Source organism: Maylandia zebra, linkage group LG15 (assembly GCF_041146795.1).
Source record: "Maylandia zebra isolate NMK-2024a linkage group LG15, Mzebra_GT3a, whole genome shotgun sequence".
NCBI classification, from domain to species: domain Eukaryota; kingdom Metazoa; phylum Chordata; class Actinopteri; order Cichliformes; family Cichlidae; genus Maylandia; species Maylandia zebra.
In genome coordinates this window covers 29,003,075-29,030,662 of record NC_135181.1, presented here as the reverse complement: position 1 = coordinate 29,030,662, position 27,588 = coordinate 29,003,075, and the positions used below count along the sequence as shown (strand labels likewise).

The 27,588-nt window shown below is 41.5% G+C and overlaps 1 protein-coding gene across 3 annotated transcripts in view; it reads right to left on the bottom strand.

Moving 5' to 3' along the window:
• Positions 1-27,588, bottom strand: part of cd2ap (CD2-associated protein) — a 111,062-nt gene that overhangs the window by 44,443 nt on the left and 39,031 nt on the right. For 2 of the 3 annotated variants that reach the window (XM_004574083.5, XM_004574084.5), the window contains exons 3-10: positions 26,413-26,581; positions 23,224-23,324; positions 22,274-22,403; positions 20,599-20,777; positions 19,056-19,143; positions 11,801-11,895; positions 10,656-10,754; positions 8,951-9,004 (exon numbers count right to left, since the gene is read on the bottom strand). In XM_004574083.5, the coding sequence (XP_004574140.1) occupies positions 8,951-9,004; positions 10,656-10,754; positions 11,801-11,895; positions 19,056-19,143; positions 20,599-20,777; positions 22,274-22,403; positions 23,224-23,324; positions 26,413-26,581 (915 nt within the window). The remainder of the gene's footprint in view (positions 1-8,950; positions 9,005-10,655; positions 10,755-11,800; positions 11,896-19,055; positions 19,144-20,598; positions 20,778-22,273; positions 22,404-23,223; positions 23,325-26,412; positions 26,582-27,588) is intronic. The other variant, XM_004574085.5, reaches the window with a different exon arrangement.

The following is a 27,588-nucleotide window of genomic DNA, read 5'->3' as shown; positions in this document are numbered from 1 at the left end:
TTAGTTAGACTGCCGCTTTGTGACATTTAATAGCTTAGGCACTGGTACCCTAATACCCATTAATAAAATCTATTTCCATAAAAATATTATGGTCAGCAGTGATGGGCTTACAGCATTCATTGAGTGAGTTATTTACTGTCCAGTCATGTTATATAACCCTAACATGACAAACACAAAAGCAGTTCTCAAAATGAATGGGGTATATATCTTTTTTTCCCCGCTTTCTTTTTTTTTTGCAAATACACACCAACATCTCTGGAAAACACTTTTAATTACTCATCAGCATTACAGTAAATCTTATATACAAAGGTGTATATATGTATTGTATTGTTCCAGTTGACATTAAAGTGTGAGAGCGGGTGGCTGAAATATGTTCAGGACTTCTCTTGTTGTGTTATTTCAACATGTGCAGTTAAAGACGATTCTACCTCCCACAAATTAAATAAAAACTGATTTCATCCCAGCAATTCACATCTAAAGTAAGAGTCAAATATGGAAGCGGAGAAGGGATTATGGAGGGATTTGAGGGCACGCATGTTACATGTCAATGATAAAAGTCACACAGTGGCTCTTTTCCCAAGATTTTTATAGATTCAGTGAACGTAACAGGCTTTTATGTGTGTGTCTGATTTATAATACAGTCATGTTAAAAAAAAGAAAGAAGACACACACACCCACAACCTCACCCTGAGCATTTCAGTCAGATTGAGGTCTGGACTTTGGGCCACTGCAACACCTGGAGTCTTTCCTTTCCATTATAGATTTGCTGCTGTGCTTGGGATTATTGTTCCTGTGCATAGCAAAGCTTTAATTGTCAGATGACTTCACTCACTCATTCATGAATATTTAACACATTAAGGCCTGATTTAGATTTAGGGAATCTTTTTAATTGTTGCAGGCTGCGTTGACCCGATATGTAATTACATTTCTTGGTGTGTGTGTCATAGGTTTGCTGCTGAAGCATAAATCAGGTGTAACAGAGGCCTGTAGAGTCTGAGCTGTAATTCTTGGTCACTCTTGTTTCACATGACTGTATATCTAAAGATATGGTTCAATCATCAGCATGATCCATGATTATAACTCACCTTTATGTGTATTTAAGAAAAACAAAACTAGAATTAAATGAAACTATTAATAAAAAAACACAATTCCTTATACAAAGACTTCGCTTGCAGAATTTTGAACACAGTAACAAATCAGGTCGATTTCTAGCTAACCAGCTAAAAATAAATAAAGAAAAAACAACTATATGTGCTGCTAAAGATTTATCGGGGAACACAATATATGATCCTGGAAGAATAAACAACATTTTTAGGGATTTCTATGAAACTTTATACTCACCACAAATAAACCCATCTAAAAATGAAATTGATCTGTTTCTTGACAACGTAACTCTTCCAAAATTACTAGACAGTCAAGCAATGGAACTGGATTCGCCACTGACGCCAAGTGAACTCCAGGAAGCCCTGATAAGTATGCCCAATAATAAGGCTCCAGGTCCAGACGGCTTCCCTGCAGAATTCTACAAAGAATTCTGGACAATTTTGGCACCAGTATTCCACAGCATGTTGCAGGAAATCGAGGAAAAGGGCAGACTACCACCAAATATGAATTCTGCCAACATTAGTCTCCTGCTAAAACCAGGCAAAGACCCTTTATTTCCCTCAAGCTATCGTCCAATTTCTCTTTTAAATGTAGACCTTAAAATAATCTGCAAAGCTCTCTCAAAGAGATTAGAGAAAATGACCCCCCTCTTAATTCATCCTGACCAAACTGGTTTCATAAAAGGTCGGCACTCCTCAACAAACACTCGTAGATTACTTAATTTAATAGACTACTCATACGATAAAAACATCGAAACCATAATATTATCTCTAGATGCAGAAAAAGCATTTGACAGAGTTAATTGGAAATTTTTATTCGCAACTTTACACAAATTTGGTTTTGGAAACTCTTTCATAAACTGGATAAGAATATTATACAATTCCCCAACGGCTCGTATCAGAACAAATGACCAGACATCCTCCAGCTTCTGTCTCCTGAGGGGCACCAGACAGGGATGCCCACTCTCCCCTTCACTTTTTGCAATTTTTATCGAACCTCTAGCAGCAGCATTTAGACAGGCTACAACAATTAAGGGCATAAAATGTAAGAACATAGAACATAAAATCAGTCTCTATGCGGATGATGTGTTGCTTTTTCTGCAAAACACACAAACCAACCTCTCTGAGGTAATTACTTTAATAAACTGGTTTTCAAGAGTTTCAGATTATTCAATTAACTGGCCAAAATCTACAGTTCTCCCCATTAACTGCTCCTTCCATAATTCTTCCTCTGCCCTACTGCAATCCGGAAATATTAAATATTTAGGTATTAATGTCTCTCCTAAGCTTTCAGACTTAACTAAACTAAACCACATCCCACTTCTAAAGAAAGTAGAAGGCGATCTGACTAGATGGAAATCTTTACCCATATCACTCATGGGAAGGGTCGCCACTATAAAAATGATGATCTTGCCAAAAATAAATTACTTATTTTTGATGATCCCTAACAAACCATCACAAGATTGGTTCAGATCTCTGGATTCATATATTTCCAAATTCCTTTGGAAAGATAAACCCCCGCGTATTAGCTTAAAAACGCTACAAAGAACCAAGGATAGAGGAGGATTAGATCTGCCTAATTTTCACCAATACTTCTTAGCCAACAGGCTTCAGTTCATCTCAGAATGGTTAAAACATACCTTCTTAGTTGAGCCCTGGCTAGATGTTGAACAGGCACTATGCAAGGATCTAGAGATTTCAGACCTACCATTTATTAGCTCAAACATCAAAAGACATGAATGCTTTAAAAGTATCAACATCAGCTTTTCTCTAACAGCATGGTGGGAGTTTCTAAAAATAACGGAGTCTTCATTAATCCCATGCAAACGTACACCTATCTGGAATAACCCTGACATATTACAAAACAATAATATGATTAATTTCCCAGAATGGAGTTGTAAAGGAATTAAATACTTAGAACATATATTAGAGGGAACAGAATTTATTCCATTTGACAGACTAGTTGCACAATATGGGATCAACAAGACAAGGTTTTTAGAATATCAACAAATTAAATCCATAGTAAAAAAGAAATTTAACCTCAGTCAAGTTGAATTACAAACACCACTAAGTGCGGCACATTTTCTTACTCTTAAATCCCCCAAATTATTATCTAAAATATACAGAACACTCTCTAAATTAGATGAATCAATATCCCTTCCTAATGCAAAGTGGGAAGCAGATTTATCAGTCAACCTAGACCAAAACTTCTGGTCTCAGATTTGCTTAAAAACTTTTAAATTAATTAAAAATCCCAGTCTGCAATTAATACAATACAAAATACTTCATAGAGTGCACTATACAGGTCATCGGATGTTCAAGATGGGCTTTACATCTTCCAACAACTGCTCACACTGTCAAGGCAATACACCAGACAATTACATCCACGCTCTTTGGTTCTGTCCACCAGTGCAAAAGTTTTGGCGCGAGATATGTGAATACTTATCAAAGTGTCTGAAATGTAACATTCCAACTTCCCCCTTAGTGTGTCTACTGGGCAGCTTAGATAATGTCACTTCAGAAAAGAATATAGCCCATATGATCTTCACTGCCCTATGCATAGCCAAGAAAACAGTCCTCATGAACTGGAAAAATAAAAATAATCTTAATTCTAACCAATACAGAAATTATCTATTAGATTACATTAGTCTTGACACAGCCTCTGCCACCACATTAGATCAATTGCTCTGGGCCCCTTTTATCAGCTCCATCACCTAGTGGGGGTGGGGGGTCATAGTTTGGTCCCGCCTTCACTGTTGTGATTGGTGAGGGGGTAGGGACAGGCTTAGGGCGTCGGGGGGTTCCCCGGAGGCATCTTCCTTGGGGGGCTCAACCCGGGGTAGCGGTCACGTCCGGTTGGGGGCTCTGTTGGCTCTCAGGTGACTGTTTCCTCGCGGCTGCGTGCAGCGGGGCTAGGGGAGGGTCTGTGCTGACGGACGTGGGTTACTGACCTGGCAACCTGGCTGCCCCTGGGTGGGTCCGGGATGGGCATGAGGTTCTGGGGGCGCTCCGTCTCTGGGCTGGGGCCCGGGCCGGGCCTCGGGGGCTTGGGTCCTGGTTGGTGTGTTGCCGGGGTTGTGGGCGGGTGGGTGCATGGGGGCCCGGCCCTGGAGCAGGGTGCCGCCGGTGCGTCGAGCCGCCTGGGGGGCTCTTCAACTGGTGGGGGGGATGGTCACATCTTGCAGGAGCTTTCTTCTCTTCAGGAACTCTCTGCAGGAGGGGGAGATACAGGAGAGGTGGAGGAAGATCTCAGCCTGGGCGTTTACCGTCTTATGTAGTCTGGAAGATGTGTGGATGGTGGGGTGGGTGCAGTTTTCTCTGTGGTGGGGTTGGGTGGACTGTCCAGGGCTCTGTGGAGCCGGAGGGCGCTACTGCACTGGGCCCCGGTCTGATGGGCCTGGGCCCCCCTTCCCTGGCGGGTCGCGAAGGGTGGGAGTGCCTACTGGGGTCAGCGGGGGAGCTGGCCCCAGGGAGGGGTTACCTGCCCCTCCCTTCCTTCCCTCCCCATCTCCAGCTGCCTCCCTCTTCCCGCTCCTCCACAACCACCCACACATGCAGGGCCTTGGAGTGGGGGTATGTCACCTGGCTGCCTCTGCCTCAATTTTATCCCACAACTTAGACATTCACATTATTCACACTCTCATTACACATACATATAGGATCTTGGGGGTGGGCACAATCACGGAGTCCAAATTACCATCAGGGTGTATACCTCACCCCTGACGTCGTTGCCCACCTCTCAATTTTAAATACACTTAGTCATTGAGGGCTAGCAGGAGGGACTATGCGCTTACCTGCTGCTCCTTGGCAGGTAGCTCCATGCCCTCCTGGGTTTTAATTGCACCTTAGAACACATATGCATCAACACTACAATGAGCGGGTGGAGGGAGGTTTGGAGTCTTCTCCCACCCCCATTCTCTGCGGCCTGCTGGAGCGGGAGGGCTAGTAGGAGGAGTTGGCCGTCCGACTGCGGTCTGGGGTGTGGGGCCTCCCTGCTGCTGCGGAGTCGGGGTGGTCTGCCTCTCCCCACCGCAGGGAAAAGGGTAACACCACCTGGGTCTGGGTGCAATTCCCCCCTCCAGGGGCAAGGGTACCTAGACCCGGTTTATAGAGTACGCTTGGGGAGTGTGATTGTGTGTACAGCGTCTCTTTATGTCTGTCTCCACGTTGGTTGAGTGTGGAGTGAGTGCATATGAGAGCATGAGGGTGGGAATGGATGTTTGTGTCTGTGTGTGCCTGTATGTCTGTGTCTATATGTCAGGTTGGGTATCAGACGCCACCTCTCTGGGGACACCTCAGGCCCTCCAAGGTTTGGAGGCCTATCTCCACCCACCACCACTTCCCCTGCCGGTGGCGGACTCCCTCAGGTGTCGGTGTGTTGGTGGTTCTTTGTGTCTGGGGGTGGGCGTCCGGGTACACACCGGCTCACTCCTTGGCGGCCGCTTGTCGGGGCCTGGGGCTCGCTCGGGCCCCTTTGGAGGTGGGGTGCCCCCGGCCTCTCGGCCTGGGGCTCGGTCACTCAGGCACAGCTGGGGGCCGGCGGAGCTCACGGGCGCGTCACTGCAACTCCCCCTGACTTCTGCTCCGCGGCTGCTGGGCGAGCCCTCATCTGGGACTCTCCTCAGCTCTTACTGGAACAGTGGCGCGGCTGCCCCTCTGTTGGTCTTCCATGGTCTCTTGTGTTCTGGGGGCCTCTGGATGTCTAGAGTTTTGATCTCCTCCATACCCGCTTCACACCCTGGAGGACGGGGCTGTGGCCCCCCCACACTCCCTAGCAGATCATTACATGGAGAAACCTTTGGAATGCAAGCATGCTGATCCACACAGGTATGCACACATGGGTATTCACAGACGCGGACTAAAGCTTTCTTGGCTGCTGCCTCAAAGCACACTGTGCGCTGTCTATCTTGCGTGCTGCACAATATCGTTTATTATTTAGTAAATATTGATATCTATGACTAGCTAGTTTATTGTGATGGTGCTTTGTTTTCTCTATTATTATGTTGCTCTTTGTTGTTTGCTGTCTCCTCTGTTTGTTTTTTTTTGTTTGTTTGTTTGTTTTTTCTCTCCATACAGGTGACCCAGGAGTTCTTTTTTTTTTTTCCTCTCTCTCTTCCCCCCTCTTCTCACCGTCTCTTCTCCCCTTTGGTTTTCTTTCTTTCTCTCCCCCTCTTTCTCTCATTCATTCCCCCTGTCCTATTTATTAAAAAAAAAAAAAAAAAAAAAAAATGACAAAGGATGAACTGAAGCTCTGCCATCACGTAATGTCGCATACTGCTGTTTCTGATGTCATTAAAAAAAATAAAAATAAAACAAAAAACAAAACACGAGTCATAAGTGCAATAAAATAATCTATTAAGTGGGGGAAAAAATCCGGACTGCAAGAACAAGCAAACAAACCTAGTCTATCTTTTTATAGATCAACGTTGTTCATGTGAACAAAAAAGGTAAAGATGTCATTTTAATGCAACAACGCATAGCAATGACTTTTTCCTGTGCATATATGCATTTTCACTTGTACCGAGCAAACAGGCTTTGTGGTACAGATCATGCAGCAACAAGCAGCACACAGCAACAGTTTGAAATGTAAAACAGAAATAGTTTTAAATATATCAGTGCAGTTCTGCTATTTCACTTCTGCTTTCCTCTGTTTCTGCGATTCAAGATTTGAATAGTTGTGCGGGGACTTTGAATTTAAAATGTGCTCCACAAAGCAGGAGCCAGAAGGTGGGGCCACAAAATGTAAGGGCATAATGTAAATCAACAAAACACCAATGAGCACCAAAATACAAGAATAAAACAGTAAAGAATAATAAAAGCCAAAAGTTGAAACCCGTAAATAACAAGGAATTAAAATTAAATAATAAAGGTGAGCAGCAGACCTGTGAGCGAGAAAACACCAAAACTGAAAGCAAAAATTAAATCAAATGACTCAAAACAAATCAAATTTGCACCGATTGATCTCCTATAGTAATCACTGAATGTGGCCATGGATGATAAGCATACAGGGGGTACAGAATTATTAGGCAAATTAGTATTTTGTCCACATCATCCTCTTCATGCATGTTGTCTTACTCCAAGCTGTAAAGGCTCGAAAGCCTACTACCAATTAAGCATATTAGGTGATGTGCATCTCTGTAATGAGAAGGGGTGTGGTCTAATGACATCAACACCCTATATCAGGTGTGCATAATTATTAGGCAACGTCCTTTCCTTTGGCAAAATGGGTCAAAAGAAGGACTTGACAGGCTCAGAAAAGTCAAAAATAGTGAGATATCTTGCAGAGGGATGCAGCAGTCTCAAAATTGCAAAGCTTCTGAAGCGTGATCATCGAACAATCAAGCATTTCATTCAAAATAGTCAACAGGGCCGCAAGATGCCACTTGCCACCAGTTTGGCCATATTTCAGAGCTGCAACATCACTGGAGTGCCCAAAAGCACAAGGTGTGCAATACTCATGGCCAAGGTAAGAAAGGCTGAAAGACGACCACCACTGAACAAGACACACAAGCTGAAACGTCAAGACTGGGCCAAGAAATATCTCAAGACTGATTTTTCTAAGGTTTTATGGACTGATGAAATGAGAGTGAGTCTTGATGGGCCAGATGGATGGGCCCGTGGCTGGATTGGTAAAGGGCAGAGAGCTCCAGTCCGACTCAGACGCCAGCAAGGTGAGGTGGAGTACTGGTTTGGGCTGGTATCATCAAAGATGAGCTTGTGGGGCCTTTTCGGGTTGAGGATGGAGTCAAGCTCAACTCCCAGTCCTACTGCCAGTTTCTAGAAGACACCTTCTTCAAGCAGTGGTACAGGAAGAAGTCTGCATCCTTCAAGATGAACATGATTTTCATGCAGGACAATGCTCCATCACACTCGTCCAAGTACTCCACAGCATGGCTGGCAAGAAAGGGTATAAAAGAAGAAAAACTAATGACATGGCCTCCTTGTTCACCTGATCTGAACCCCATTGAGAACCTGTGGTCCATCATCAAATGTGAGATTTACAAGGAGGGAAAACAGTACACCTCTCTGAACAGTGTCTGGGAGGCTGTGGTTGCTGCTGCACGCAATGTTGATGGTGAACAGATCAAAACACTGACAGAATCCATGGATGGCAGGCTTTTGAGTGTCCTTGCAAAGAAAGGTGGCTATATTGGTCGCTGATTTGTTTTTGTTTTGTTTTTGAATGTCAGAAATGTATATTTGTGAATGTGGAGATGTTATATTGGTTTCACTGGTAAAAATAAATAATTGAAATGGGTATATATTTGTTTTTTGTTAAGTTGCCTAATAATTATGCACAGTAATAGTCACCTGCACACACAGATATCCCCCTAAAATAGCTAAAACTAAAAACAAACTAAAAACTACTTCCAAAAACATTCAGCTTTGATATTAATGAGTTTTTTGGATTCATTGAGAACATGGTTATTGTTCAGTAATAAAATTATTCCTCAAAAATACAACTTGCCTAATAATTCTGCACTCCCTGTAGTGTAACTTAAATAGCATCCTTTCACAACAACAGAAAATTTGATGTGAATTCCTCAAGAAAGTGTATCTCAGAATGTTGATCCCTGCAGTATTTGACAGAAACACAGATCTAAAAATCTCTCATCAGCAAGGACTGTCAACAGTGGGGAGGAAGACCACCCTTTCAACAAGAAGAGACCAGTAGTAGTCACCTGCTGCCACTGTTTGGGACGGTGAGAGGAAAGTTAAGAGAAAAGGAGGAACATAATCCTGTTTTCCATCACAGGAACTATGATAGCTGCACCCATCCTTTACATACAGGCAGCTAAGGATGAAAAGAAGTGCTTGTGAATAGTTCGGGTACTCTGGATGCTTACCTCTTCTGCCTCTGGCTTTGGTGATGATTTGATGGACCCTATTGATGTGGGAGCCTGAACAAGAACAGAAATCTGCTAGAAAGTCACTCCAACAGCTTTCTCTGATGAGATCAATCAGTCAGACTTTCACACTATTTTACACAACCTGACGGACTGTTTAAAAACTGCTCCACTGATCTCAAAAGGCTCCTTTGTACTGTAAAAAGCATTTGGACGACACCAACAGTTACTTGCTGCATTTGAGACATGGGAAATTTAATCCGACTTCGAGCTCCATAAAACTAATTGGTAGATGTAAGATACAGTACGCCATATGTCAAAACTGGGATTGAGTGAGCAGTGTGAAGCAGGGAGTCCTTATCTAAACCTCTGCGTTTAATTTCATGGGTAGGAAAGACCAAAAGATTTTCACACTAAAAACTAAATAAAATGTAAGAACGCTGCAGAGTTTACTACACAGCTGGGGATCAAACTGTGTAGAAAGAGCAAATCCTGAACTGCACATTCAGGAGATTTTTTGACATGCAGAGACAGATGTGGGAAACACAATGTGGAACGCCAGAGTGGTGATGTTACGCATAGGTGGAGTGGTGATTGCCTGAAAGGTAGGTTTGTACAGGAATCGAAGCATAAATAGTGCAAAGTTTTTGTTTTACCCCAGGCTACATCAAGCTGAACTGAGCAGATGAGGGCAAGAATTAAAACACAGCAACAGGAACTAGAAGCCAGGAAATTTATAAAAAAGAAAAAGAAAAAAAAGAATGTGTGTGGATTAAACAATTCACTTTGGAAAGTCTCCTGGAGTCCACTGAAAGCATCCAAAGGATGAAACCAAACTGCAATGTTTTCCTTAAGAGGAGTTTAGATGACTTAATCTATACATCTAACCATCATAGTGACTTTGCAAAGGAACTGAACAAGACTTCAGGACACAAGAGCTAAAAACAGTTTTAGAGTTGCACATGGAGATTACCTCAAATGATACGGAGACCACCACAGTGCTACATCCCTGTGGGGCTCATTCTCATGCGCAGCATTAACGTGCTGTCAGTCACCAGAATGTGATTTTCCTAAGTGTCCTGATAAGCTGATGAAGAGATGAGAGTTTGAATGACATCATATTTACTCCTCCTGATTGGTCCGTGTGAACAGAAAACAAATCAGGACTAAAACATAGTACTGCATAATTTCTTTTTCATTGGTCCAAATCAAATTGAGTTCAGGTTAAAAAACTGAATTAATTTATTGACGTTTGGTTTTAATTTATACGCACAGTATATCCACTGTGACTGGTTAATGGATGAGGGGAATGGAAAGATGATTTTATAGTAGTATATAAACACATGGGGAAGCTCAGCAAAAGGACTGAGTGCATCATGGGAAGTCCCCCAGCAGTCTAAGCCAATAGCAGCATTACTAAGGGATAGCTAAGTGTTAACTGCTCCAGCATGAAGTGAAGGAAGTAAGCCTCTAAGGATCACTCTGGATGTTTCTAAATTTTGCATCACTGCAAATATAAAGAACATATCCTTGTATCTATTTACTCTCATATTTTACACCATGAACACCACCCGCCACACCCTCCTGAGTCTCACGAATCCCTCGGTTAACTTAAAGAACCTATAACAGATGATCTAGTAACGAATGACTGGGAACGTTGACTGTAGACCATAATGAGTTCATTCTGTTCTTTTTCCAATCCCACCTCTTTCTCTGCTTCAGAAATCATGACAACGAAGTTGTCAGGGAAGACGCCTTCTTTGCCTCCGACTTCGCCTCGCCACCAGCCCGGCTCTCCTGTGTCCTGTGACAGAGGCAACAGAAAACAATGAGCGGAGGCTAGCATGACATCACACGTATGTCCAATAAGGCTGTTGTTTTTTCTTTATTTAAAACTAATGTAATCTCCTTTTTGAAAAAAAAAAAAAAAGAAAGAAAGTTTTTTATTACTTTGAAAACTACATAGCCTGAACCCTGACCCTACGCTATCAGGGGTCTTGGCAATAAAGGAGTCAAAGAAAATATGTAAAACAGGACAGGGAAAAACAAAAAGACCAGCTTAAAAAACAAAACAAAACTTAACTCCCTCTACTAATATGTCAAAACTTGTTTTCATTTGAATGCACTTTTCTCGTTTCACCACTAGATGGAGGCAGCTTCCCAAGAATTACAAGAAACCACGTGTTGCTTCCACTTTTCCCTCTTGCAATGCAGCTATAGGGCTGCTATGAACTCCCCACACATAAATAATTACATCCAGTTCTGAGAGCTAGGTTATAAGAGTGTAACTGGTTTGGTACAAGTCCATGCTACAGTATTGTTTGTGCGGTTGGCTGCAAAATGAAAGCAGCAATGTTCATGTTGTAGATGCATAAATGGTAAAAATGGGTGATTTCAGGCAGCATGATGATTTTATAATGTTGCTGTGAAGCAATAACTTGTATGAGGTGCTGAAAACAAAAGCAAAGAACAGTTTGTTTTTTGCCAGGCAACATAACAGTATCATCATACAACAAGCAGAAATGAAATGTTATTATTGCTAAATTACAGTGATATAATGCTTTTATATAGTGTTATATGTGCCTAAGTGCTAAGCACAAGCTATTTTAGCCTGTTGCTAAATTGCTGCTAGGCAACATTATGATATCAGATGATACACATTTAGCTGCTCAACTCCTGATCATGTGAGAAGAGTTGGTGCACACAGACATATAACAGGATTGCACATTTCCTTTTTGCTAAAGTTCCCTTGTTCTTCACCTGTTCTTCTGCTTCACATGTTGGGTTGTGACACTGACGAAAAGGTATTTCATTACACAAGTTTACAGCATGAGTCACCTGGAGGCTTACCTTGCTCAGCACGTGTACAATATCGCCTTCATTCAGGGTGAGCTCGTCCTCGTTTGTGGCTTTGTAAGCGTACGCCACCTTACAGTACTCTTTAGCTGTGGAAACCAAAACATTGGCTTCTATTATAGATTGAAGACACAAATAAAAATCACCAATACACTACTTTATTCAACTTGTCACCACATTTGTCTCTTTACTAAAAGACGAAAAATATTAAACAGTATCTATATTTAAAGAGCAACCTCGGGGATGTTTTCATGTTTCTCAGCCAGATAGTGTGATGTGAGAAGCATGGGGAGCCTGCCCAGTGTTCTACATCAATTTCTCACTCAATTTCTAACTCCTAGTGAGTTACATATAAAACAAAAAAATATAAACCTATAAACAAAAGCAACATGCATTGGCTAGTAGCAAACAATAACTGTCAATTTTTGTTCATATATTATTCAAAGTGAGGTGCTAAGCAAACATCATGTTGAATACATGTTGAATACGTAAAGGTAAAAAAGGAGCACATAAAAACTTTCAATAATCTCATTTACACTTATTCAGACCAACAAATATGCTAACCCTTCACCCAAAAGGCAATCGACTTTTAATCATTCATCAATCAATCTATGACAATATCTGGGGCAGGTCTGCAGGGGCAGAAGGATGAGCAGTGACCTCCCTTTCTCCACCTGCTTCCTCCAACTTTCAGACATTAACAGGCCAGCTGACAGTTACAACCTCTGTAGTTTGTCCTAGGACCTCCTCCCTGCAGGATAACACCTCGGCCTGGAGGCGTCCATCCCATCCCATCCCATTCCATCCCATCCCACTCTTTTTTGACGTGGAGGAGTAGCAGCTCCACTCCAAGCCCCTCCTGAAAGACCAAGATCGCCGCCCATCAGGAAAGCAGAGCCTAGCCACAATTCAGAAAAAGCTCATTTCTGCTTCTTTTATCCATGACCTCAAGCCAGCACCTGTCTGCTGTATATGAATGACCAGGCCAAGACAAACAGCTGAATTTGAGATTCATCACCTTTGGCAGGACTTTTCTCAGGTTTTGTGCAAGTCTCTTTTTACCTTTATTTCTTCAACAATGGGATTCTAATCATTCCTGCATTTATTGGACACACTCGTTAAACATTCCCAGTGCCGACGGTAAAAGGATGCTCGGCTTTAATGAGCTGTCAACCATTTTCTGTAGCACAAACAAATTCCCAGCAGCTTGCCTGGGAATTTGCTTTCTGCTTGCCTGATCTACAGATCAGGCAAGCAGAAACCTCGAAAAGGAAGTTTAGCCCATTCTTGGAAGAACTGTTTCAGCTCAGTCACATTCTCAGGATATCAAGTGTAAACAGCTACTGAGATCAATCCAGAGGATCTCTACAGGGTTTGGGCTCCAACTGAATCGCCTCGATCGGCGAAGGTTGTCGGTGATGTCATTCAGTGCTCTTACTTAGATATTTAGGGTCACTGTCCTGCTCACCTTTTAAGCCTATTAAAGATCATTCAAAATAAGAGAAAAAACAAAAACAAAAACAGCAGAGAGCACAGAACCTCAATGAAACTCAGTAACTTGTACTTGAATGACAGGGGGAATACCTGGTAGGATTGCTAAGTGACTAGAATGCTGAATGGGCCAAGCAGCTACTAGCAATACTGTTACTGTTACTTTCAAAGCAGTGTATGACAAGGCCGAGTACTATTCAATTCAATTCAATTTTATTTATATAGCGCCAAATCACAACAAAAGTTGCGTCAAGGTGCTTCATAGATACAGAGAAAAACCCAACAATCATATGACCCCCTATGAGCAAGCACTTTGGCGACAGTGGGAAGGAAAAACTCCCTTTTAACAGGAAGAAACCTCCGGCAGAACCAGGCTCAGGGAGGGGCGGCCATCTGCTGCGACCGGTTGGGGTGAGAGAAGGAAGACAGGATAAAAGACATGCTGTGGAAGAGAGACAGAGGTTAATAACAGATATGATTCAATGCAAAGAGGTCTATTAACACATAGTGAGTGAAAAAGGTGACTGGAAAGGAAAAACTCAATGCATCATGGGAATCCCCGGCAGCCTACGTCTATTGCAGCATAACTAAGGGAGGATTCAGGGTCACCTGGTCCAGCCCTAACTATATGCTTTAGCAAAAAGGAAAGTTTTAAGCCTAATCTTAAAAGTAGAGATAGTGCCTGTCTCCCGAATCCAAACTGGAAGCTGGTTCTACAGAAGAGGGGCCTGAAAACTGAAGGCTCTCCCTCCCATTCTACTTTTAAATACTCTAGGAACAACAAGTAGGCCTGCAGTGCGAGAGCGAAGTGCTCTAATAGGGTGATATGGTACTACAAGGTCATTACGATATGACGGGGCCTGATTATTTAAGATCTTGTATGTGAGGAGCAGGATTTTGAATTCAATTCTGGATTTAACAGGAAGCCAGTGAAGGGAAGCCAAAACAGGAGAAATATGCTCTCTTTCTAGTCCCTGTCAGGACTCTTGCTGCAGCATTTTGGATTAGCTGAAGACTTTTCAGCGAGTTTTTTGGACATCCTGATAATAATGAATTACAGTAGTCCAGCCTGGAAGTAATAAATGCATGAACTAGTTTTTCAGCGTCACTCTGAGACAGGATATTTCTAACTTTAGAGATGTTGCGCAAATGGAAGAACGCAGTCTTACATATTTGTTTAATATGTGCGTTGAAGGACATATCCTGGTCAAAAATGACTCCAAGGTTCCTCACAGTATTACTGGAGGCCAAGGTAATGCCATCCAGAGTAAGAATCTGGTTAGATACCATATTTCTAAGATTTTCAAGGCCGAGTACAATAACCTCAGTTTTATCTGAATTAAGAAGCAGAAAGTTAGCGGCCATCCAGGTCTTTATGTTTTTAAGACATTCCTGCAGTTTAACTAATTGTTGTGTTTTATCTGGCTTCATGGACAGATAGAGCTGGGTGTCATCTGCATAGCAGTGAAAATTTATGCTTTATGTCTTCTAATGATGCTGCCTAGGGGAAGCATGTACAGTGGGGCAAAAAAGTATTTAGTCAGCCACCGATTGTGCAAGTTCCCCCACTTAAAATGATGACAGAGGTCAGTAATTTGCACCAGAGGTACACTTCAACTGTGAGAGACAGAATGTGAAAAAAAATCCATGAATTCATATGGTAGGATTTGTAAAGAATTTATTCGTAAATTAGGGTGGAAAATAAGTATTTGGTCACCTCAAACAAGGAAAATCTCTGGCTCTCACAGACCTGTAACGTCTTCTGTAAGAAGCTTTTCTGTCCCCCACTCGTTACCTGTATGAATGGCACCTGTTTGAACTCATCATCTGTATAAAAGACACCTGTCCACAGCCTCAAACAGTCAGACTCCAAACTCCGCCATGGCCAAGACCAAAGAGCTTTCGAAGGACACCAGGAAAAGTATTGTAGACCTGCACCAGACTGGGAAGAGTGAATCTACAATAGGCAAGCAGCTTGGTGTGAAAAAATCAACTGTGGGAGCAATCATCAGAAAATGGAAGACATACAAGACCACTGATAATCTCCCTCGATCTGGGGCTCCAAGCAAGATCTCATCCCGTGGGGTCAAAATGATCATGAGAACGGTGAGCAAAGATCCCAGAACCACACGGGGGGACCTGGTGAATGACCTGCAGAGAGCTGGGACCAAAGTAACAAAGGTCACCATCAGTAACACACTACAACGGCAGGGAATCAAATCCCGCAGTGCCAGACGTGTTCCGCTGCTGAAGCCAGTGCATGTCCAGGCCCGTCTGAAGTTTGCCAGAGAGCACATGGATGATACAGCAGAGGATTGGGAGAATGTCATGTGGTCAGATGAAACCAAAGTAGAACTTTTTGGTATAAACTCAACTCGTCGTGTTTGGAGGAAGAAGAATACTGAGTTGCATCCCAAGAACACCATACCTACTGTGAAGCATGGGGGTGGAAACATCATGCTATGGGGCTGTTTTTCTGCCAAGGGGACAGAACGACTGATCCTTGTTAAGGACAGAATGAATGGGGCCATGTATCGTGAGATTTTGAGCCAAAACCTCCTTCCATCAGTGAGAACTTTGAAGATGAAACGAGGCTGGGTCTTCCAACATGACAATGATCCAAAACACACCGCCCGGGCAACAAAGGAGTGGCTCCGTAAGAAGCATTTGAAAGTCCTGGAGTGGCCTAGCCAGTCTCCAGACCTCAACCCCATAGAAAATCTGTGGCGGGAGTTGAAAGTCCGTGTTGCTCGGCGACAGCCCCAAAACATCACTGCTCTCGAGAAGATCTGCATGGAGGAATGGGCCAAAATACCAGCTACTGTGTGTGCAAACCTGGTAAAGACCTATAGTAAACGTTTGACCTCTGTTATTGCCAACAAAGGTTATGTTACAAAGTATTGAGTTGTATTTTTGTTATTGACCAAATACTTATTTTCCACCCTGATTTACGAATAAATTCTTTACAAATCCTACCATGTGGATTCATGGATTTTTGTTCACATTTTGTCTCTCACAATTGAAGTGTACCTCTGGTGCAAATTACTGACCTCTGTCATCATTTTAGGTGGGGGAACTTGCACAATCGGTGGCTGACTAAATACTTTTTTGCCCCACTGTATAGTGTAAACAGAATTGGTCCTAGCACTGAACCCTGTGGAACTCCATAATTAACCTCAGTGTGTGAAGAGGACTCTCCATTTACATGCACAAATTGGAGTCTATTAGATAGATATGATACAAACCACTGCAGCACAGTACCTGTAATACCTACAGCATGTTCTAATCTCTCTAATAGGATATTATGGTCGACAGTATCGAATGCTGCACTAAGATCTCTGTGCTTGTCCTGCTAGACGAGTCCACTGTCAGAGGCCATAAGAAGATCATTTGTAACCTTCACTAAAGCTGTTTCTGTGCTGTGATGAACTCTGAAACCTGACTGAAACTCTTCAAATAAGCCAGATGATCAGTTAGCTGTTTGACAACTACTCTTTCAAGGATTTTTGATATGAAAGGAAGGTTGGAGATTGGCCTATAATTAGCTAAGACTGCTGGGTCTAGAGATGGCTTTTTGAGTAAAGGTTTAACTACAGCTAGCTTGAAGGCCTGTGGTACATAGCCGATTATTAGAGATAGGTTGATCATATTTAAGATCGAAGAATTAATTAATGGCAGGACTTCTTTGAGCAGTTTTGTAGGAATGGGGTCTAAAAGACACGATGGTTTGGAGGAAGTAATTATTGAAGTTAACTCAGAAAGATCAATTGGAGAAAAAGTGTCTAACTTAACATCAATGGTACTAAGAGTAGCTGTAGATAATATTACATCTGTGGGATGATTATTGGTAATTTTTTTTCTCTAATGATAAAAATTTTATTTGTGAAGAAGTTCATGAAGTCATTACTAGTTAACGTTAAAGGGATGGTTGGCTCAAAAGAGCTCTGACTTTTTGTCAGCCTGGCTACAGTGCTGAAGAGAAACCTGGGGTTGTTCTTATTTTCTTCAATCAGTGACAAATAGTAAGATGTTCTGGCTTTGCGGAGGGCTTTCTTATAAAGCAACAAACTATTTCTCCAGGCTAAATGATGATCCTCTAAATTTGTGATACGCCATTTCCTCTTCAGCTTAGGAGTTAGTCGTACGTAGTGAGGAGGTAAAATTATTAACAAAATCATCGACCTCTGTTGGAGTAGTATTCAGATAGCTGCTCTGCTCTATGTTGGTACAGGGCATTGAAGATGATAACAGTGGGTGGATTATATTCTTAAACTACCAAGTGTAAATGTGTGAACATTGGACAGAAAGCACTGACATGTAGAAAAAGTGCTTATGAATGTTATAGAATGTGCTTTGAGTGTTGTAAAACAACATGACTATTTACCATTTAACACGTTTATTAGACACACAAATATTTTAGAAAAATGCCAAAAACGTGTTTAAAACTATAGACACTATTTTGACATTTTTGGGCAATTAACATGGTCCTTATTCACACAGTGTGACCATAGAAATATTTTCATGCAACCTCCTCTGGCCTTGATAACATCTGGTATTCTGGCATTGTTTTTATGCACTTTGACAGTTTCTTTTATTAGATCCCATAGGTTAGCTGTCTGATTATCTTTGAATCCACTAAATTCCAGATTTGTTTAATAGTCCGGACTTTGACCTGGTTGGCCCATCAGTTCCAGCACTCCAGATTCCTTCTTCTGGGTCTCTGCACAGCTTTGAAGCCTGCTTGGGTCATTGTCTTATTGTTATATGAACCGACAACTGATCTGATCCTTCTGTGTCTAGTACTTAAAGCTTCAGTACATTTAATCAAACAGAATATTCAAACAAAAAGGCTATACTTTCTGTCCAAGAATGCAAGCAAATAGCTAATTTGGCATCTGAATCAAAAAATAATCATGTGCTTCATTATTTACTCTGTAAATTCATGGATAATAATAATACTAATACTTATTATTATATTTTAGCATTAAAAAAATTCAGATGAAAGCACCTGTGCATACTGGTGGATTGACCATGACAGAAGCATAAAAGGGATTTCTTACCAATACTGTTAATGTGGGACAGCTGTGGCCTAAATACTACACTGGGGGGCAGACTAATACATCTATCAGGTACTGCACGTGGCCAGGTTTACTCTGGGCTTAATGATGTACACTTAGATTCATTTCACATAGTCCTTTTTGTAGAAAGTTAAGAACCCACTGCCACCGAGAAAAACTCACCTCTACCAGATTTGTTGCAGGTTTGCTGCTTGTTAATTTTCTGAAATAATCTACAGAGGGTTACTGCATGTGGGAAATAGTTCCAACTACATCTTGTCAACAAATGCAAAGCTGCATCAGATCCACCAAAATATCAGTAGCTCACCGATATGCTGAACGCTTTAACAACATCACCAGTAATGCACTAATGCTTCATTTAGGTTCATTAATATAAACACGCACAGGTGACTCTTTTTTGCATGGTGGCAGCTAATTGGTCAGTGCTGCTCCATACTCCTCCATAATCAATACCCCTTAGCAGAAAAGGGATGCATGTAGATCACACTTCAGATTTTACAGTACATTTTAAGGCTTGCAATTCCACTCTGTAGACTGTTTTGAACCAAGGTTTTCAGTATTTAAAATCAATAAATCTCACAAAAAGATAAACAAAAAGACAAACATCACTCTCATACAGATCTATAGACTGGTGACAGAAATTACACTAATGCACCTGAAGTATGTTTGTAGTGTGTTACCTTTGGCTTTGCTGTCTCCATCTGCTTTCTGTGAATCTGTCGTGTTGGGAGGGGCGGGCTTTGCAGCAAGGGGTATTGATGGGATTGGCTAAAATGAAGCAAACCATACAGATGGGAATGATTTATCAGACATGAGTGGACAGTGTTTGGAGGCGCGTTGTCTGTTGAACAGTGTGTCTGAACTGAAATGAGTGGAATAATCCAAACAGCTTTCTTTCTTTTTTTTTCTTTTTTTTTTTTAAAGGACATCGGATGGACTGTGTTGCTAATTATGAGATTAATAGTTACGGATCATAGGACGCAGCAGGAAAGAAGAATGACAAGTGCTTCAGTCACAGGCAAGAAAAACAGAGCATGAGGATAAAGAATCCTGAGAAATGTTTGAATGCCAGCAACAATGAGGTGCTAAAAGGAATAGGTATGAATCAGTTTTTAAGGTTTTGGGGGTTTATTTGAGTCGGGTCGGGTCGGGTCGGGGGGGGGGGGGGGGGGGGGGGGGGTCCCTAAAAGGTGCAATAAGTCAAAGTCAGACAGTAGTGTTTGAGGGATGATGAGGGTCACATGAAGATACCTGAAGCTGTGAAGAAGACTGTGGGAGAACATGTGAAATGTGGTGGTATGTAAGGAGTGGAGGAGAGTGGGGGAAGCTGAGCTAGTGATAAAGACAGAGTGTGAAAGCTGTTGTGAAGAAGAGAGAGAGAGAGGCAAAGTTTCAGAAAAACAATAAACGCTATACTAATTATTCACTGAGCTTATGCATCGAGTTGTTTATCAGGAGCAGGCTGGGATTTACTCTTTCCATATTTGAGAAAATTATACTTGACAGGTGAAGGTGAAAGTTCCGGCTTGGACTTACTGTGATGATAGCAACAAGTGTGTTCATTAAAATAAACATTAATGTAGGTATGGTCCTTCAGTGTCCACAGTAATATATGAGCCTCATGAGTGTCAGACTGAACAGAAGAGCTGACAAGCTAACATAAAAATAATCATTACAGATATGACTTGAATCACACATGGGGTGTCAACCAACAGAAACATACAGCACACTAAGATCATGTAATAATACTGTCCTAATATAATCCTATCATGGCCTGATGTTGTCAAGATATGACACAATATTTTCGCAATGTGATACTTTTAGGATAGAATATTGTGACAACATGATACTATCACAATAAGACATGATACTATTACAGTACAATACTGTCACAATATCAAGATGTGATATTATCGCAGTAATATAAGGATTTGATGTTGTTACGATATGGTTACCAGAACGAAGTCAAATAACATAAGGATACAAAACTAAACCACTTAGATACAATCCTGTCATGTCACAATAATATTATGACACACTGCCCTCAGTAATGCATGGTATTAATCAAACACTCATTCTGTGATGCTTGATACAAGGAAATCCACAATATCGTGATTTCTATAACTGCAGGAAAAATGGGGGGGAGAAACGTGTGGCAGCTCGATTTATGGCAAGGAGCTTTTGCCTGATGTCTGCCATTACTGTGGTGTAAATCGCACTTACGTTTTCGTTCTTCTCCTCTTTGTCAGGGGTTTGCACTGAGTGCCGTTTTTTGTAAGAAGCATCTTTGAAAATATCTCCGAAGCCGACTCCTTTGATCTTCTTGGGCTGGGCAATGCCTCCGTTCCCCGGAGTGGGCAATGGTGAGGTGGGTGTGCCAATGCTTTCCGCTCCATTTCCATCTGATTGAGACAGAGTTTGAGTTAACAGGGGTTCATTTTACTATTACTGTAGTACTTTATAAGACACCAGAAGAGTCTGTTTTCAGCCGACAGTCAGTGCTGCAACTGTGATTTACTTCTTAAACAGGGTATTCCATCTCAAATCATAGTGGGGCTTCTGCTTGACCATCACAATAATAATACTTTTAAAGTGAAATTCTTAGTTACAAAGTCAAGGAAATGCTGTTTTCATTCAACTTTCATAGTGAATTAAGCACCTATGACAAGCGGTACCATAAAAACAAAAATATCCATCAATGGTCTAATCCAAAGCCAGGGAAGATTAAAATCAGTCTCAGCTGAGCATGATTCATTTAGGAAGTGTTCAGATTAAAACTGGTCCTGACCTCTTCTCTGTTCTCTGGTCACAAATCTAACAATTGCATGCAGTGTAGATCAGTCATAGCTAGCTGGATAGTCATTTGTTCGGCTTCATTGCTAACGTTATCACTAGCAAAGTCATATCCCGGTAGAAATGCTAGTTTATCAGCTTGCCAAATTACTTCAGCAGCTAACATGATCCATGTTACTAAATTCTGTACAATATGAAATGGTGTTGATAGTTGAGCTAAGCAGCTCTGTCAGTAATGCAAAGATTTACCTTTCACAGTGACAATCAACATAAAAGGTAGTCACCCAGCTAGCTGTGGTTTAGCTACACAACATATCTGGCTTTTATAGTTTCATAAAAAACGTGTTGACTCTGCTCTCATTGTCCTACAGTACACACACACACACACACACACACACACACACTCTGACTGATAGAACTTTCCTCCAATACGCTCTCATATGAAATACTTGTTTACTACTGACTGCCATCAATCTGTGGATCCTAAATTGACTTTTTTTTAAAGAGCTTCTGTATCTCTCAGTCATAGAAGAACCGGGCAGAAGGCTTAAAAACATGCAGCTGTAGACTAAACAACTTAGCCTACTGGCTTGTTGAGGCTTGTTTCAGACGGACTGCATTCTAAACTGAACGGCTTCATTAACTGCACTTAATTCTACTAACAATGGAGTAATGACCTTTAAATACAGAAACAACACAGCTTAACTAACAAGCTCTAGATTTAGAAAATAACTAGCAGTGTTCACTGTGTCTGATGAATGTTTGCTGATGGCCAGCTGTTTGGTTGGTTTCTTTACGGCCCCTTCATTCACTGCTGGGATCATTACACTTCGGTGTGTTTTGCTGTGTAGCAGTGTGCAAAACAGTGAAAACCGAGTGATCTCCTGTTGCTTCCAACTTTCTCTGATCATTTTATTGTGGTTAAAATCATATCACACTCCTACCTCCACAGCTCTGAGGTATTTCTCCATAAACACTATTGTATAAGTGGTATTTATGGTTTATTAAATGATTAGCACACTGACTAAAGACAAATTACACAAAGTTAGTAAATTCAAATCCAAATGTTTTTAAATTCAGCTGCACCCTTTTTTAAAATTTTTACCAGTGTCATCTGCTCTGCTGGTGTCATTGGACTCTCCGATGTCTCCCATGGGCTCCAGCTCTTTGACAAAGTTGGAGGGAAAAATGCCTGATTTACCGTTCAAGGTGCCGCTCCACCAGCCCTCTTCTACCTGTGCACATGTCAAATAAAGCAATCAGTCCTGATTGTGTAGAGAGATTGAGAGGTTCAGTCAGAACATTCTGATGCCATGAGGGCAACAAGAAAGGTCCAAAGGAAAAGTGAAAAACTTTTCCCACAGCACAACCACTGACATCTCTCACTTGCCAAAACGTGTCTGCACTGCAAAACCATAACATTCATGTAACACTACACCTATACACAAGGAAGCAGTTAGACTAAAAAATATCTTCAATGGGGCCTGGTGTCTGTGAAGGTTCTCAGTCATCCAGGTCCTCGTAGTCAAAGGAGCTTGCAAAGAAAAGCGTCTGGACTTCTTTAAGTTACTTGAAGACGTTTCACCTCTCATTGGACATAGATGGCTTCAAGCCATCTATGTCCACTGTGAGCAACCATCTTTGAACAGAGGCGGTGGTTTACGACACCAACTCTCTGCCATCTATAATCCAGTTTTGAGATCCCTTCCCAGACGCCTTAACGCCCACTCACATCCTGGGCCATCTGATCCCAGGAATTCGCATGATAAGGTGGGGCCAGGTTTCACAATGAACTCACCCGAAACTCTGGCTGATTGGGACCCACACCCAGTTTCACACCTTGGCTCAGGCGATTAGAGGATCATCAGGGGGTCCTTTTGTCCCTCTGTGGGGGGATACTCCCACTAGGTTTATATCTGGGACTCTCCATCATTTGACCTTAGAACTGAAGAAGCTTCTCGGATGAGAGGTGAAACGTCTTCAAGTAACTTAAAGAAGTCCAGACGCTTTTCTTTGCAAGCTCCTTTGACAATGGGGCCTGGTTTTTCACAGTACCTCTTCAGTGATCTCTACGATGTTTCCAACTTTCAGCTCCAGCTCGTCTTCGTTCTGCGGTTGATACTCAAATAGCACCTTGCACTGTCTCTTCTTAGGCTCTGAGAAGAAGAAGAAAAAAAGCAGACCTGCGTTTGCTGTTTGTAAACCTGCATGTCTGCAACGTAAAAGTAAGCGATGCAGGAAAGCAACAAAGGCATGGATCCAGCCAGTGGGATGGCCTTTAATGAAAAGCTCGCTCATAAGAAACTCTTCTACAAGGTGATCATACAGCATGAAGTAGCCCCGCCCTATTGATCAAGCAGAGCTGTGCAGAATATTCAAAGAATATGGATATTCACATAGGTCATTTAGTGAAATGTTTTTAATCAACCTTAGAATTCTCATTTTTTTCCTAGAAAATATCACTTCTAATAGAAAGGTGCTGCTAGTAGCATTAGCCTTTATTTAATAAACGAATGGTTTAACCAACTTACTGACAGTATGCAACATTTTAGAGTTTAAATTACCGTTTATGATTACACATTTAACTGTCTTTTAAGATACCAAGTAATCATTGATTCAAATAGTCCAGTACATTGGCCAATATTTTATATGAGACTATCCTCATAACGGTTGTATTTGTTTGTTCTGCTTTTATTTACTTGTTTACACTCTTGCCCAACTGTCTTCTGTGTTTGTGACATCATTTATATGTTATAAATGCGGCTCAGCAAACAGCCAATATTGGCTAATAACAACCAACCATGGATAAAGAAATCAGTCAAGCTCATATGAATTTGTGTTCTTGGCATCACAAAAAGTATCAAAACTATAAAGCCCAAAGACTGTATATCAAAGACAATGTAGCAACTGTGACCTCACACACTGGGTTTTATTTTTTAAAGCTGGAGCCTTCTCCATCTTCTCCAGGCGTGACAAGGGGAGGATCATACTGAGAACTGAGAACCCAAAGGATATGGCACACTCAGCTAGTCAACTCAATCAGAAGGTGGGTCTATCCTATTCTCTACCACATTACTTTCTGACCTCGTGCTCTCCCTGCCTGCTCTGTGTAGCTCGATGTGGTTGGACACTGAATAATATCATGAATTCAGTTAGGCCATGCATGCCATCTCCCTCTGGCTCATATGTCGTTACACTGAGTTCACTGTGGTTGCAGAGCAGGACAAGGACTACAAGCAGCACAATATAAACTCCAACAACATAAACAACCCTCTGTCACAAAAAGAACCCAAAGAATACAGATTTATTTTCTATTACAGTTTTTCAATTTATAATAAATCAAAATCGGAATAAGAACAAAAAAGTGGAAATAGATTGAGCTCTACGCTTGTTTCTAATTCATTTTAATTCACCACTCAGTAAATGAAACCTTGATGGGTCAGCTGGCACAAGCATTTCAGCTTTACTTAAACTACTTCAAGGTTTTCAATATCAGTGTCTCAGGGCCTTTTTGAAAGAATGACCTAAACAGGTGGATGCATCGACGCAGTCTCTTCTTAGTGCTCTGAGGCTGCCTTTACCTGCCTGTAACATAGAGCTGGGCGATAGAACGATAACGATATGTATCGCGATATGACTTTTACTCGATAGAGAAATTAAGCTATCGCGATAGACCTCGCCGCTCTTGTCCTCTTAAAAAAAAGGTCAGCCGATCCAAATTAAGTAGCGCAGAGCCGAACCATCAGCGTCACGTCGCCTGACTTGTTACGTACAGCACAAGTGCCAAGCCGCACGTGTGTTTGTTTGGGAAGCAGCCAGCGGGTAATGGAGCCAGCGCGTAATGGAGGAAATGAGTGTGCCGACTAGAAAAATCAACCGAGCGTGACCGAAGAGAAAACAGATGATGGTTCCAATGCCGGAGAGATTGTCGAATGGAAGAGCCAAAGAAGTTCCGTAGTGTGAAGGTATTTCGGCTATTTCATGTCTGACAAAAAACAGAGTAGCGTGCACTGTAAATTGTGCCGAAAGCAAGTCTGGAAATACAATAAACTGGTGCATGCGTCACACTGTGCGCCACGTTATTGTTTCGGTGAAATGAATTTCTACAATACTGTTACTGTTAATTCTACTCTCTGCAGTGTTTAAATGCTTACATATACACACAGTTACTGTCCGTCCACACATACGACTCTGTTCTGCTTCTATGCCCCAGCTTTGTTTACTTTTTCCCACCGAGGCTTCTAGACTTCTGATTGGCCAACATTTCTGCACGGTTAGGAACCTAGCGCCACCTGCTGCTTTGGCATGTTCATAGCAGCGTTTTCCTTCATTTCTGCCTTTATGTGTGGACGGGATTATTTTTTAAAACAAAAACGGAAAATCTCCGTTTTCAAAAATACCCGTGTACGTGTGGACGTAGCCTCAGTCTCTGACTGGAAGCGCTAATTCGTCATTCGGCTTTTGTCAGACTAAAGTAACAGTTAAAACTGTTTGAAAAACTAAGCTATACAACAAGGAGAGATTGAGAATTTCCTTTTAGTTCTCAGTTTATTTGATACTGACAAAAGTTAGTCAGTTTTGTCTGTTCTTCTGCAAAACAAACTAAGATTTATTTTTAGAATTAATACTTTGTTTCTAAGTGGAATTGACAATTTAGTAGTCTGTTTCATTTGTTCTATTTTGAAACTTAAACGCTTTAGCGGCTGCCTTTTGTGTAGTTTGCAATATTTGCCTTTATTTATCTGAAAAAGTCTCATGTTCCTTAAGTACATCTACCCTGTTGAACTTATTATGGGAAATAAATATTTAAATAAAAACAAGCTGCTGATTATTTCACATTTTACTTGTGAGCAACGGCACATTTAAATCTTACAAATATAGTTATTTGGCTTATATCGTGATAGATATCGTTATCGCCTGAAATGAAAAAAACATATCGTGATATGAAAAAATCTCATATCGCCCAGCTCTACTGTAACATGGACACTTTGAGCTCTCCACTCAGAAGAATAGATAGATACATGCAGAAGACAAAGATCTGTATTCAGTTAAAGACCTCTGAGCGAAACGAGACACGGTGAAGATGTGGAACGTACAGCTGAAATAATAAAAGGAAGCATCAACTTCTCTTAACCTGCCAGATGCTACATGAACAAGTTTTACCAGAAGTCCACGTCCTGGACACCAAGCACTTTAAAGTCTCATTCCCTCCAAACATTCAAACACCAAACTCGGGCTCCTTACTCTTTGAAGCTGCGGGCACTGGTGGCTGGAAGGCACCGGTCGGGATGCCAAGAGTGCTTATTCTCTGGACCAGGCCGGCCACGTTCCCCACCTTCTCTCTCTTCTGAGGCTGCTCTTCCTTTGGCTCATCTGCTGTTTGACTGCCCTCTTTAGGGTCCTTTTTCAGTTCCTATGAATACATATACAAACACATACATACATACATATATACATAAATGAGTAACAATCACACACCAGGCAGCTGGTAGTAAGTGGGAAGCATTTCTTCACACCAAGTTTAAGCAATAATCTAGTACTTCACTACTTAGAGATCAACAAACTGAAGCCATTTTGTAGGTGTCTGCTTATGAATTTTACAACAATCCACTGTTTATTAAACGGAACTTCTTGAGCTTTTCTTCATTTCCTGTTACATAAATGTTGTTACGTTGGTAGACATTGTTGTTGTAGATGGCCAAAGTTTCAAATAATGAGGTCCGCATATGAACAAGTAAATCCTGTGAGACAAGACCTCAGGTCAAACACATAGTTTCACACAGTTTTTTTTCCTGCTATTGGAAGCAGGCATTGCTAATATGATCTCCTCACAGATGTGCCACCCATGTTCTATTCAAATCAGTTTACAACTTTACAAGGAGCAGCCATCAGGAAAAAAAAATATGAAGGAAGTAGGGCTGCTCAATTAATCAAATTTTAATCTAAATTACGATCTCGGCTTTCAACGATCATTAAAAATGACTGAGCCGATTATTAGCACCTCCCTCGTGCTTTACTCTCGCGCTGCTCCGTGTGGCAAATCAAGCGCGCCTCTCTGCGTTTCGAACTCACATCACAACAATAAAGAGGACTCGAGGGAAGCTCGGAAAGCTAAGTAGAAGTTATTTAGAGAGAATAGGATAATGGCTGCTAAAGAAAGAATGCCGTTGGTTGAAAAGAGAGATAAAACGACTTCAGTGGTGTGGAAACATTATGGGTTTTCAGAGTCAGACGTGGATTAAGTAGACATAGTGTGTAAACTTTGCTACGGTGTCGTGGCTGCACCATGGAGCAACACTACAAATTGACATACCTCAATGTCAGTTTGATGCAATTGTGCATTGTGTGGCTACACAGCTTGCCTTGATGTTTGGTTATTTGTATGCATAAATATTATGCAGTAATATATGCTGCCATCTT